General features: G+C 37.4%; 1 protein-coding gene across 1 annotated transcript in view; it reads right to left on the reverse strand.

Moving 5' to 3' along the window:
* Positions 1 to 15,015, reverse strand: part of WDR47 (WD repeat domain 47) — a 40,778-nt gene that overhangs the window by 17,516 nt on the left and 8,247 nt on the right. Inside the window, exons 2-7 of the mRNA XM_065409631.1 lie at positions 12,442 to 12,608; positions 10,249 to 10,332; positions 9,585 to 9,669; positions 7,946 to 8,748; positions 4,522 to 4,648; positions 1,580 to 1,758 (exon numbers count right to left, since the gene is read on the reverse strand). Of these exons, the coding sequence (XP_065265703.1) occupies positions 1,580 to 1,758; positions 4,522 to 4,648; positions 7,946 to 8,748; positions 9,585 to 9,669; positions 10,249 to 10,332; positions 12,442 to 12,599 (1,436 nt within the window). The 5' untranslated portion in view covers positions 12,600 to 12,608. The remainder of the gene's footprint in view (positions 1 to 1,579; positions 1,759 to 4,521; positions 4,649 to 7,945; positions 8,749 to 9,584; positions 9,670 to 10,248; positions 10,333 to 12,441; positions 12,609 to 15,015) is intronic.

Raw genomic sequence — 15,015 nt, forward strand, 5'->3', positions numbered from 1 at the left:
ACAAAAACACTTGGCCCTAAAGGACACAAAATACTAGAACTAGGTAATAATACTTAATAGACTTAGTTGATGAATTTTGCCTCTGAACTGAATTTCCTCTCTTTGCTACCAGAGTTCAAATAGTATTCACACATTCCTTCAAATAAGTTTTGGTCTTATGAACTAACGAAAATAAAAATATTCCAATTACACAAGTGTGATATTCCCTATTATGCCATGCGTTTAAAAAAGAAAAGTTTATTTTACATGGCCAGAAAACAAATCTATAAAAATTTCATTCTTCTCCAGGAGGGCTAAAATTTAGACATGAGACAGTTTAACATGAAGAGCCTGATTTAGTAATACTTCCCATATGAAAAGCACAGCCAATTAATATAAATATTTCAAGGATATATGTAGAATATTTTATTTGCCTGATGGCCATATTCAAGTCTAGTTTAAAATTCCCAAATGCTAAATTATCAGTAGTTTAAATTACTAGGGTCTATAATTTTATTCCTTAAATTGAATAATCCTTGAGCTTGGTCAAATCATTTAGAGCAAAGCAAGGTGGGTTTATGCAACAGAACTGGGTACACAGCAGACTTGGTCAAAATATACCACAAGGAGTTAAACATTTCCCCCCCCTAAATAATTCATTATAAAAATGGCTGTACAGTAAGTTTCCTTAAAATTTTCCTCAAATATATCCAGTTTTTCAGGTTCTAGAAAAAACAGAGGCCCTGGTCCAAAGTACAGCACCAAGACCCATGCTTAAACTTTACATTCTTGAATTTAGGTGTGCTCAAGTGCCTTGCTAGAAAAAATCAGATTATAATCTGTAGTCAGCAGACATCAAAAAGTTAGTAAAACCTTTTTTGAGTGGAGGTGCGGGGGGAGGGGAGGGAAAGGGAGGGGGGAGTGCCAAGCTTTTCTTTGCAAAACTTATGTCTATTTATTCAAATTTTGACCAATTAGAGGATACTGTATTTGAAGAGGGATTTGTAGCTTTAGAATACCAACACAATGACAACTGTCATTATTTTTAGACCAAAATACCCAAAGCCAGCTTTTTAGTTGCTGCTTGGTTTGAATGAAGTTCATTATATTATAAAACCGAGGAAAAGTGAGTCAGTTGCCTATTTGAGCTTCCAAAGAATATGACTATTAAAGCAGATTTGTTCTTGTTAGAAGTTAGTTGGCTTTCCTCATGATTTTCATATCAATACCACAAATCTTAGTAATGAATTGTCTAAATATAAGCCAATATGGAGAAAAGCTCTCCCAATTACAGGGTTATCTTAGTATAAAACATTTAAAGAGAGACCACAAACAACTTCAAATATCTGTATACAAGTTCATTGTTATTTCACTAAATTGTTTAGTGAGTTATTTTTCATTCCTGTTCATGACAGAGGAGTTTATACTTCAGATAAATTTATTGGCAAACATAATTTTAGCCCAGAAAGTTATTTTTGGGTACATCTGCAAAAAGAGTAATTCCATATTTGGCATTCTGAATATCTAAGCAGCTTAGGGGGCAATTTAGTACTGAAGAGCATAAAATGACATATCAGTGGAACAGTCAACTAAAGCCAACCTGTTAAGAAACTGTTCAGTAAGATTCTGTTGCTGGTCTGTCCCATCTTCCTGGTTTACTCCTCCTTCAAGCAACATTTGCTGATACAGTTGTCGTTGTTGCTCTTTCTGTTCTAAATGCTGTTGGTAACGTAATCTTTGTCTATAATATTCTTGAAACTGCTCTGTTGAATCACGAAGCTTAATGAAATAAGGATTATTTGGGTTAGACACAATTAGGCTTAAAAAGATTAGAATTTTAATAGTAAATGTTGGTAAAGGTCCATTTCATTGTACACACACAAATCAACAATTTTTTTTATCAATAATAATCAAAATGTACAAATAGTCAAAGTAAGAAAATGCTCCTTGAGAACAGTTTGATTTAAGGATGTTTGTCAACATCGCATGTCAAAATATACAAAGCAGTTTGTGCTTTAATGGTTATAAAGCTTTAATTTTTTGAATCTGGCTTTGCAGGACGGAAGAATGAAAGTGGTTTTGTCACTATAGTAAGCAAGTAAAACTGAATACACATAAGAAATTTATCTACTGCTTAAAGATGCCATTTCTGCTATTAGTTTTTAGAGCAGATTTTTACTTTAGTAATACAAGCAAAAAGCTATAGCAATCCTACGGGACAAAATTTAAACACTGGAATACCACAATTTAAGGTAAAAAAATTACTCAGCAGCAGAAAAAAGATTATTTCATTCTCTTTTTTTCAGAAGCATTACAAGTAGGACTTCTTTTGTCAACTAATATGTACACTTACATGAAACCCAAGGCAAAACACCCTCATAACCATTGAAATTGTAGATTAGAAGGAGCTGTTTCAGGACAACTAGACAAGCTGGTGGATCTTCTATTGATACAGTAGGAACAAGAATCTGTACCTTGTAAAATTAGTGTCATGGAACACAGAATCATACTGCAAAGTCTAAACCTTGTTTTCTTTTTAAAAAAAGTTTCTAATAGTTGTGAGTAAAACACTGTTGTATGCAACAATGCAAGGGTGTCATCACAAACCTACAGACAGCTTAAAATAAAAGCTTTGAAAGATGTGAACTATCCCCACTCACCTCATCAAGAGGTTAACTGTGATGTATGAGTTAAGTACAAATGGAAATAATGTTGTCTATCACCACCTGACCCAGTCACCCTTTCTGGATAGATCCCAGTCAACTGTGATTTTGATTCAACTGCTGAATCCCATGTGCTTCTAAGCCCCCTGGGTGTGGGCAGTAACTGATCACTGTTCCTAGTTTTGGGTCTCTCAGGCACATTTACAGATGCAGATCCCATCTCTAGCATCCTTCTTGAGCACTAGTACCCTGCAATCTGTCTGCCTAGACCCAGAACCAGTGCTATAGCCCTCCTGAGCCCCCATTTGGTAAGGGATTTCTCCAGAGTCCACCGAGTTGTGGGAACTGTGATTTCTAGATTAACCACTTCAGGGAAACCCAGCAGTAAAGTTAGGAACACAGGCTTAGCAAAGGAATTCCTTGTGGTTTTTTGTGTTAAAAAAAAAAAAAAAAAAACCGCAACCATTTTACTTTTAAAAAAAAGCTGAATACGTTTTCCATAGATCTGTAACAGTCCTCAACGCAACCTTCCCTTCTGATCTCACCTTGCCTGCGAGTCCTGGTTTTGGTTAGCATCTTTACGGGAGGCAGAGTTTCTTCTGCCTGTTTTGCTTACACAATGAGGAAGAAGTGGCCCCTTCCTGAGAAAAGAGCCTCCTTTTAAAGTCTCTGTCCATATGCCCAGCTCCAGCCCCTCCGCTACATCATTCTAGTAGGGAAGAGTCATTCAACGCTGATGGCTCCTGATAGCTTAGTCTTCTTTAAGGTGTCCCACACCCTAGCATGTGCAGATAATGTCTCAAGTAGATTAACCTTGTCAAGATTAGACTGGTTTTCAACACTACCTGATTATGTCTTCATCCAACGTGAAGATTACAATACAGAGTTACAGTCAGAGTGAAAGTTACAATCACCAAGTGGTGTTCTCAGAACAAAATGGGGTTCACAATTTGACCCAGATATGTCCCCAATCTGTCACTATTTCAGTACCAATAATTGTAACACAAATATCCAGCAAACACTGCAATCCATTGTTGTTGAATAAAGAGGTCGATATTTGGGTGGTGGAAAGTGAAGGCAACTCTGTTCAGTGGGAAGCACTAAAGCCAACAACTCTCATTTCACTTCACTCTGCTGCTGCTGCTTGGAGAAGCCTTGGTGAAAAGCCCATGAACCTCCCTTGTGATCCTGCTTAACACTTTCAGGTTCTGACTGCTAGGTTTAGTTCCCTGGCCATCTGACAAGTTTTTCAAGCCCTACAGTACCTTCCTGAAAGCTTACTGAAACAAAAAAGTTGGGCAACTTAAATCTGATTTACTTTCTAACAAATACAGTTAACAAGGCTTCTGTTATTCATCATGAGTATATCTTTATATTCTGAATTGAATAGTCCACTCAATAGGGTGTACATAATTTTAATTTCTTAGTTGTCACAGGCAGGACATATACAAAATGTTAACACTACATCCCACAAAACAACTAGCGGCAGGTAAGTTCTATATTGGATTCCTTATTTACCAACAGAAAAGTAAGTTACAAAAATGGTTCATTCTTAGATCAGAATATTCTAACCATTATGCTAACTTCATATACTGCACAATATTTTAAAATATACAGTAGTTTTTGTTACATTTGAGTTAAGAGCACAATCACCTGCTGCATCATCCAGTTGTATGACAGCAAAAGTTTGTCTAATGGAAAGGCAATTAGATATATTATATCTTATGTTGCAAGTATATTACTTAGAGCAAAACAAGATTCAAAAGCATCTGTATTATATACATGGATGAAGTTCCCATCATAGCAGGCAAATTGTTATGCAATTTATCAGAGCAGGAAGCTCAAAAGGCCTTTTTATATGGAAATAATCAAATGTTACCTCATTTTTTTCTGGTTTGGCTGGTCCTTGATTCTGTGCTCCATTTACTGGCTCATTTTCTGGAACTGAACTCTGGCACATGGTCTCACTGCCAATGGAATGCTGCGGCTCCACAGGAGTATCACTTCTTTCAGTGATATGAAAAACAGAAGAGGTTTATTTGTGAAATCTGACTAATAGAAAATCCTCTAATAAGTAAAGAAATATATATTTATAGAATAAATCTGAAATAATTATGTACAAAGCACCCCATTATATGAAGCCCAAAGATATTACTGGCAGAGCAGACAAAAATATCCCATTTTAACCTATTACACTAACAGTTGCTAGCCCTAAAAATAGAGGTAATGTACTTTGTTCTCAGATTTTTCCAAAAAGCCTTATATTTTGGAAGTCCCATTATGCTTTTATTTTCTATTTTGATGCCTTCCATGAAAGGCTGTCCATTCCTTCAACAATCTAAAACACCATCAACAAATTACTCAAGCTCTTTGTTAAATTTTCAGATCTCTCCCACTTTTGAGGAACACTAATTACATCTGTTGGCTTCTCCCACTGTTACCTAAAATTCTGGGAGGGGAGGAAGCCTACATTCATCACAAGGCACCTCCGCAACTGCCTCCCATTCTGTACAGGATAATATTTCTTTAAACTACATTTAAATGACATTCAACATTGGGAAGCTAGAAAATTCCGGTTTTAGCTATATAGGAAAAAGAGTGCAACTAAAATCTGTTCTCACTTAAGGTGCTTTATAGGGACTTACAAAATTAGGGTAAGAAGTATTTCCACATGGAATTATTTTAGAAAACATTTCAGTAGCTAGTAAATATGCAGAATACATTAGAAAATGTTGGACTCTTTAAAGAGTACTCTAACCTGACAAAATTGCAAATACTTAATGGTTTGGAGCAGCGATTTGTTGAAATTATTTTTGAGTTACTGGTGTATGTGTGCATTAGCAAAAACAATTTAATCTGATTAATAGACATTTAAGGATCTCCCTTTTGTCTACTGAACACAAGAAGAAATATCTCCTTTACAGGTTAGGAGAGAGAAGTAAAATAAGGGGTGCTGAGCTCTTGTGAAAAATGCCAAGAGCTCCCACTCTTGAAAATCTGGTCAGTTAATTTAGGTAGCTGAACTCTTTTGAAAAATCTAACCTCAACTGGGGGTTGTGAGCATTTTTGAAAGTCTGGCCCTCAGCCTACTTCCAGCTTTCATGAGGTATGAGAACTATATTTAATAAAAAAATACAAGATTTTCATATTAGTTATCGGTTACATTTTACATCAAATCAAAAGCCTGATCCTGTAAATCCCTGTACAAAGCGTTTGCAAAATAGCGTAAAGATAGCTCATGCCAATTACTGTGATCTATAGCCTTGAAGTACATAATTCACGTAATACATTCATTATGTATAGAATCAATGACAGCAGCATATTAAAATAGAAAAATAAAAGTTATTCAAGTATGAAATCCTTAGTAAAATATTTCACATTCTAGAACCAGTTTTAAAACATAGGGATATGGCAGATACCCAAATGCAAAGCTTTAGATATACAGGTGACCATATTTGGAAAAGTATTCAAATTTTGCTAAGGTTACTTCTTACACTACACACTGCTGGTGGTGGCAGGTAGGCTATATGTACATGTCAGTGGCAGGGGAGAGGCAGTGGGGAGACGTTTCAGCAGCTCCCTGATGGCAAGCATTTCACTGAGTCCAGGAAAAGCTCTGGCAGGGATTGGCAGCGGCGAAAGGCTCAGCCTTTCCCCACTGCCGGAGCCTTTCCCTACGGCAGGGGAAGGCTCCAGCAGTGGGGAGGGAGCAGAGCCTTCCCCTGATCTACTCGCCTAAGCCATACCTCACCATCTACACTGCTATTTATCCCCATGCTAGAGGAGCGATCAGAGTATGTACTCTGCATGCTGATGAAAGAAGTGTGCAGTATAGACATACTCTAAACATCTTAAACAGGTTTACTGTGCAAGTTTTAAGAACACTATGTATATAAATTTAGAGTTCATAAGCCATAAACCCTGATTTTAATAAGGATTAGAAAGGAAAAAGTTTCATATCATGAAGGTATGGGGGAGCAAGTTTCCGTAAGAATTTTAGTTCTTAAAATGAGAAAAATCAGTTTTGCATACTACTGTGTACTAACACAAAGTATTAACTAATTCCTATAGCCATCATAACCTGATTAGCTGGAATTTAAATAGAAATATAGGGAAGCAAATCTGAAAGTCTTGCTGAGATTATGTTTGAAGATCAATTAGGTACAATATATCTAAGTGCAACTGTGGTTATAGCTGCACAAGTCTCTAATATTGGTGAATTTTTTTAAGGCTCTGCTCCTGCAGATTTACATATGGGCACAGTTCCGCTGACTTCAATGAGATTACTTATGAATATGAAGTTTAACATTTACTTAATTCTTTGCAGGATCAGGACCTAAATTTGCAATGATAGTTGGTGTGGCATAGTGCCATCCTGTGGGCATTCCATTTATCTACAAGGAAGTGTGGAGACAGGATTATTATTACATAGGTGAGAGAAAAGAAAGAAACAGAGTTTAGGAATTCTCTAAAACAGACACTGAATCTAGTTTCATTTGCTACATTGCTGATGTAATCATTTAAAAAAAATTCACAGAAACCTCAGAATTTCTGCTTTTTCAAGAATACAAAGAATTGGAATGCTGTTATTTACAGTTCGATAAATGGCATTCAGAATATTTTAAATCAACCATTGAAATATTTTACACTTCCAATGCATGCTACTATATACCTACATACATAGTAAGTTCCAATAAGAACTTCAGTAACTAGAATCTAGTGTCAAGTATCAGAGGGGTAGCCGTGTTAGTCTGAATCTGTAAAAAGCAACAGAGGGTCCTGTGGCACCTTTAAGACTAACAGAAGTATTGGAACATAAGCTTTTGTGGGTGAATGCCATCTGATGAAGTGGGCATTCACCCACGAAAGCTTATGCTCCAATACTTCTGTTAGTCTTAAAGGTGCCACAGGACCCTCTGTTGCTTTTTATAGAATCTAGTGTATATCCGGTTTTAGATTTAAGCCAGAACTTCATCTTTCTGCTATATTTTGGGTAAACTATAGATGGGCTTGAATAAAAGCTTCAGATTTGAACATCCCTGAACTTTGGGGAAGACTGAATTAAAATCTTGTCAGGCTCATACCCATTTTTAGTTTAAAAGTCAAATTTCTTAGGGGCTTAAGGAGAGAAAAAAGAAACAGTTTGAACTGCAATAGGATTTACGCATCCAACTTTAATTACCATTAATGTAAGTCACAAGTGCACCTGGATGAACATAACCTTATATGTTTAACATGGTCAGTTACACTTCAGTATTAACAACTCTCTTTTTAAAAAAAATGTGGAGTTAAATGAAACTTACCGCTCAGGTGACTCTTCATAAATGCTATGGCAATCTGTATTTTCAAGCATGAGACTTCTGCTAAGATTCTGCACTCCTGGGTAATGGAAATTGGCAAAGGAGTGTGACATTGGAGAGGTTTTATTTCCAAGGTCTGTGACTCGCTTATCATGATTCGTTAATCCACATGACAGCCCATCTAAGGCAGGGTTTAAGGAACGAGTCATGTAAGCATCAGCTGACTGAGGCCGTCTCATTGGGGATGATGGGTAAGGAGAAAGTTTGCTGATAAGAGGTGTCAAAAGATCAGCATATGCAGCTTTTGTGGGCTTCAAGAGTTTATCAACATGAATATTAAGCATCTTTTGTTCAAAAGCACAAGAGAAAACAGAAGCTGGCAGATTCTGAAGCCATGACAATAAACTCAGGTCCAAGTCATCACACCCATTACCACACAAAAGATCAATGCCAAGCAATACTTCACTCTCTGTAATTTCTTCTCCTGTTGCTTTACTCTGACAGAATTCCACACAACATTCATAAAGCAATCCCTTCATTACGAGCTGAAATAAACGATTATTACTTGCTTTGAAACCAGCCTCACTCAGTTTCCTGTCGGCAGGAATAAACTCTGCAACCATGATGCAAGCTTCTTCGAAGCAGTGAACTCGTGCAGTACTAGGGTTCCAGTCTTTGAATTCTGCATGGTTGGTCAGACGGGGCAATGTAAGTAACAAACACAGTTTACTATAGTCTTCTTTAGAAGGACAATATTCTTCCAGGGCATGTAGGCACTGTACAGCTTCTTGCATTGTAAACTCCAGCTATAGAAGAAATATTAAATACCAACAGGACACGGTTGACTTTAAAGTTACCAATTTATTCTTCTACTACAAGGACAGTTAGCTGCAGAAGGATAACATGCATTAGGATTTCCCTCATTTTTCCTTTGCTGTTACTATAGTTTTCATTTTAATTACGTTAGTGTACATGGAGTCTGCAACAGATTTCATGTCAGCAGTTTTAAGACCAAATTCTTCTTAAGGGACTCCAATTTTCAAATCACTTGATCAATAAAATGAAGGTCATGCTGATGTGGTTGTTTTCCTAGAAGCCACTACATGTTTTAAGCTCTCAGAATTTTAATATCTGTAGTTAAACAAATTTGCTACAACTGTAGGTTGAGAAGGCATTTCCAGTTTAGGAGTCTTTTCAGAGCCATAAAGAGGAGAAACTCCATTTAAGTTAGAATATCAAACTGGTGTAAGAGCATCAAGTCCTAAGTTTCTGTAATTTTCAGTCACTGGAAACTCTGAGAAAGTTACTTTTTGTGTTGAAGTTTTTCATGCTTATTCTCAGACTATACGTAATCTGTGTGTGTAAAAACAAGCGATGAAAAGCTCCACAGCTCTTTGCAGATCACATATTCAAATACACACCGATGTGTTTGATTAATTTTCAACAAATTCTAAAACAGAAGGCAAGCTTAAATGCAACACTAAAATTGAGATGTTAGCTGCAGAAAATGGAACTTTTAGCTAAACAAATGACTACCATAAGCCTTCAGGAACAACAATACGGTACTATGGACTTGCATAGTGTCTAATCAATAAGAGGATCTTAAAGCATTTCATTAATGTAAACAAGTATAAAAACTTACGTGCTGAGGCTCATCTTCTGCTGACATTGCATTGTTCACACATAAGGCTTCTAAAAATTTCTGTTTCAGTATAATATAGCGAAACCTGCACATAAGAAGTGAAGTATAAGACACTAAAGATCTTAAAGCAGTAGCTAAGTAGTACATTCCACAGATAACTGCAGCTGCAAAGCTTTTGCTCTCAAAATGTAACAAGCCAAGCAATAAAAGAATTGGTTCTTTGCAGAAAAGATGTCTTTTTCCAATGATTTACTTCCAGAAATATTACATGTTAAAATAATTGCTGGTTCATAAGAGAAAGATCCACAGCCAGTCTCCTCCTTTCTTGAATACCTGAGTTACTTTGATGTGATCTCAAAGAAAATACATTTTAATTTTTTTAAATTGAGCACAATTCTTAAAGTATAAAGCATTTTAACCAGGCCAAGACATGTTATAGAATACTTTAAAGTCTGTAGTAAGTTCTAACATACTTTCAAATAATTTTATACTAGATGTATAGATTGAAAACATCTATAAAGCCATACAACTGAAATTGTAAACTATTGTTCTCAGATTCAGTAGTTAGTTTATTTTTCTAAAGACTTGAAAATGTCTTATTCCAGAGATTTTCCACCTCACCATATGACTTACAATGCTACTACCTCAGAGTTCATAATTTTACCTTTTCTTGTCAAATTTTTCCATACACTCAAGAGGCTGAATGAACTGAAGAACCTCATCCCACTGTCCATCAAGGATCAACTGTCTATACAAAAAGAAAGGCACTCATTTAATTTAGCTGGACATTTTTTACTTAACATTTTTACAAATGTAATTTACATACAGCTTGATGTACAGCTGACCAGCGAGCTTTGTAAAGTTAATGCTTTGCAAAGCATATAAGATCAGATTTAAACAGAGATAAACGTATAACCTAAATCTTTTCTCAATACTGTCTTTGTAGCTACATACTCTAACACCAAGAGGACAAATGGTAGATATGTATGTATTTGTAAAGAGGTACAAGAATATCTCTTCAGGTATCTGCTGATTTTTATGTTTTTAGGGATTTCTTCCAAGATGCTTCATTCTTTCTCCACAAGTGAGATTTTAAAAAGTCACAATACAAAACATGACTGAAGACATCCTGAAAAATACTGGAAATAAGCCTAAGAGTATTAACTGCCTACAGGGGTTGTGTGTAAACAGAGCAGTTGTGCAGCAGGGCTCCGCATCTGTTTACATTATTTATAGTATAGCACAACCAACTGTTCTATTGGCCCTGTACAAACACAAAGTGGACACAATCCCTATGTTAGGGAGCAATGTGTAAGGAGAGCATTTGTGGGAGAGCTTAGGTGGATCCAGGGGCTCAAAACTCCCAGGCAAGCAGAAGAGCCACTTCCAATGAACTGGAATAGCAGGCAGGGCTGCATTTCAGCCTCATCCCCCGTTGGGTGGGTAAATACCATTTCTTCATGCCCTCACAGTGTTTTCCTCAGAAAGCCTATTAACTTTGGTAGGGAGAGGAAAACTTCACCTTAGATGATTACTCCTGCTATCACTAAGAATACAGCCAAATTAAGGATGAAGAACCTCAACCCAGAATTTATCAATTTACGTACCTATTTTTCATTATGCTTACTCAGTTTTAGCAGTATGTGCCAAAAACCCACAGGAGCATCGTAATTGGGGGTGGGCAAGAAATGTTGTTAAGGAGATTTTAAAGATCACGTTTAATGTTATTTAAACATAGATGTATAAATACTTTCCTATGCTTCCGGTAAGCTGTAAAATGCCTTAGCATGTATATTATAAACCTCATTTGTGCTTAATGGTTTCATCATGCAAATACCTATTTAATAAATGTGAGATATTAAAAGTCTATTTATTGTGCCTCTACAGTAGTCACTTTTCCAACTGGAGGGTAATACTATGGGAATGGTGACAGCCTTAAAAGTAGTGCTAGAAGTATAACTACAATACTGGTGAGGGCTGGTCTACACTAGGAAGTTTTACCAGAAAAACTTGCCTTTTTGTCAGCACAGCAAAAATCCCAACTTAATCATCACAAATGTTAGGTCCATATTAAAACTGGTAGTCAGCCCTATGTTAAGTTTTAGCCTGAGGGAAACTGCTCAAGAACAAGGCTGGAATATCTGTTCAGCTACAAATGAACAAAAGAGCCTTGTTGGTCCAAGTCCAAGCTACCAACATCCCCAACCTCACCCTCTCCCTTCCCCCTCACCAACCAAAACAAACAAAAACTCCTCCCTGTATGAACTTATTCCTACATTTGTTGTAAGGTTTAGTAACCTATCTTCATACTTGTAGTCACCCAGGTCCTTTCAGTAAACATTTTGCTGTACAACATATGCCATGAACCCTGTTTTGATAAGTAAAGTCCACTTCCACAGTTTGATGTTAGAGAAAATCTGAGCATCTTTTTGAAAGGCAGATTACATCTTCTGGAAAACATTTGATTTAGAGAGCATGTCAATCACACAGTTAGAAGGGACCTCAAAGGTCATCTGGTCTAACTCCCTGCTACGATGCAGGATTTGTTGTGTCTAACCATCCAAGATAGATGGCTCATCAGACATAGTTACCAGAATATTTTATCAAAATATTTTGTTGACATTTTTCATGAGTGACTCAGGATGTTTTAAAAGCCCCTGGACATCCTAAGTGCTTAAATGCTACACATAGGACAATTTACAATGGAGAAGCAATACTTGAGGAGAGAAAATGGTTATGGCAAAAATGACTCAATGCTTTTCATGGCAGTCAGCAGTAAATTAGTTTGGCTAGTGAACACATGGCCAGCAGATATTAAGTTAGTTTCTATTGTACTAATTTATATAATAATTTCTACCTCAGAAAAAGCATGTCATCTGAGAACAGGCCATTAATGACTCCACTTTCTTTCTCAAGAGCCAGCATACTGATATGAAGTTTCTTCGAGTTCAGGAAATCTAAGATTAGTTTAATTATTTCAACTTCTTTTACATTCACTGTTTCTTCAGCAGTCATGATGGTAGCCTAGAGAGGAAAAAAACAAAGTAATATGGTCCATATTTTGTCTTATGCATTGTCATCAAATGCTGTTGACTAGAAATTGCAAATAAATGTTTGTTTTGACAGTACTGAATATTGTAGTATTCCAAAATTGGTTAGTGGGATTTAGGAAATCAATCTCATGCATTTGACCATGCAGCCATAACTCTGACTTGATCCTGAAACTGTGACTACCCAGTTGTACCCTGAGTTCATGAAATGGCCCACTGAAATGAACTGATCAAGAAGTTTTCAACTATATTTTTACCCTGGAATAACATTTCCATTTGCAAGACTGCAGTCCCTTTCTCTCAGAAAAGGAAATGCAAGATAAGAGAATAGTATTTGAGTATTTAAGGTACGCAGAGATACTTGTAAGATTTTATAATTATATAAAAGATACATGAAGAACAGTTTTATGATATATAAAAAGCATTATCTTGATTTTTTTTGCCATTCTGAAACAGTACATGGTAAGTAAGCCAGGACTTCCCATCCTTACTTTGTAAGGAGGCCTATTTCCATTGCAATGTTTTATGGGGAATCTAAATGTCAACATATTTTATTGGGTTTTCCTCCAACGTCAAGACCCCTCCACAGAAGCATGGGCAAGCAATGGCATACATCTCTATTTGGAAATCTGTGATAACTTTCTAGTTCACTGGCTAATTCCTGCAAGACGTTAAATGCCTCAGCTCTCTTTGATATCAGTTAGGGGTGAGGGTGCTCAACATCTTGGAAACTACTCTAGAACGCTGGCTCCCACACGATGTCCCACTGGGCACTTGCTGGTGGTCTGTAGAAAGCTTGCAGATCACACAGTACCATCTTTTCAGGAGCTCTTCATTGCAAAGAGGAGCCTGGAGCGAGCTGTAAGGGTATATCTACATTGCAGTGGCAACGAGCCTTCCAGCCTGTGGGGCTCGAGCTAGAGCACTAAAAATAGCAATGTCCACATTGCACCTCAGGAATACAAGCCCACATGACCCCCTGGATCTCTGTCAAGTCTCTGCAAAAGCCTCAAAATCCAGACTACTATTTTCAGTGTGCCAGCTTAAGTCCCACTAGCACAAGTCTATCTAATCAGGCTTGGAGGCTCACTCCCAAGTGCAGTATAGACCAGGGGTTCTCAAACTGTGGGTTGTGACCCCATTTTAATGGGGTTGCCAAGGCTGGTGTTAGGCTTGCTGGGGCCCAGGGCAGAAGCCCAAGCCCCACTGCCCGGGGCTGAAGCTGAAACCTGAGCCCCACCACCCAGAGCTAAGATTACATGCCACCTGCTCAGGGCAGAAGCCCTTGGGCTTCAGCTTTGGCCCCTCTGGGCGGGGCGGTGAAGCTCAGGCGGCGGGGCTTGGTCTTTGGTCCCCCCTCCTGGGGTTGTGTAGTAATTTTTGTTGTCAGAAGGGGGTCACAATGCAATGAAGTTTCAGAACCACTGGTATAGACATACCCTAAAAGCAGCTGGCAACAAGAGAGGAAAGTGAAGCTACTCTCAAGGACTGGAGCCATCAGTAGGAAAGAATGTCCAGGAAAACGGGACAAGAGAGCCAGGTGGCTAGTCTGCAGAGGACAAGGGGGTGATGAAGAGGAAGAGAAATATGAGTAAGGGAAGAGAAACAATCAGAGCAAGATGAAAAGTGTTGTCTGAAGTAGGGTCTGAAAAGTCTGTACTTTTTTCTCATCATTTCAAGAATGACAAAAAAATTCATTAGACATATCTAAAATACACACTTTTCTAATATTACTTTTCTACATAAGTAAGTAATTGCAACAGGATGTTAAATGACTGCTAACGGGAAAGGATGTGGTTCCCAAGTCAAATTCAAGATGTGGTGCATACTCTAGAGCAGTGGTCTCCAAAGTGGGGTGCGCACAAGAGGATCCTTGGGGGTGCACGGCAGGAGGAGCGCTTTTTTTTTTTTGCTTTGTCAGTTTGGGCGGGAGTCCGAGCGGCTTTTTTTTTTTTTTTTTTTTTTTGCTTCAGCAAAAATGGTAGAGCCGGTGCAGCAGTGGGTGTGTGCTCAAAATTTTTTTACTGATAGGGGTGCACGATCAAAAAAGTTTGGAGACCACTGCTCTAGAGGTCCTCCATTTAGGAGCAGGTAATTACTAATCTACTTCCAATTTGGAAAGTACTGAAAATAGTAATCAAAAAGCAAAAGATAGAAATAAAAAGAAGTTTGCCATATCAAAGTTTAAATAATCAGTTTAGCTTGATTTTCCAAGTAAAATGTGTTATGATGGATTAGTGAACAGATGTACTATTTACCAGGCACAGTCAAGAGGAAAAATGAAAGAATAAATACTTGAATCTGAAAGTTCTCATTGCTCACAGTAAACTTATGCTGCTGAATTCTAACAGATATGAGAGCTCAGACTTTTTTTTAAATAT

Source organism: Emys orbicularis, chromosome 8 (genome assembly GCF_028017835.1).
Source record: "Emys orbicularis isolate rEmyOrb1 chromosome 8, rEmyOrb1.hap1, whole genome shotgun sequence".
Taxonomy (NCBI): domain Eukaryota; kingdom Metazoa; phylum Chordata; order Testudines; family Emydidae; genus Emys; species Emys orbicularis.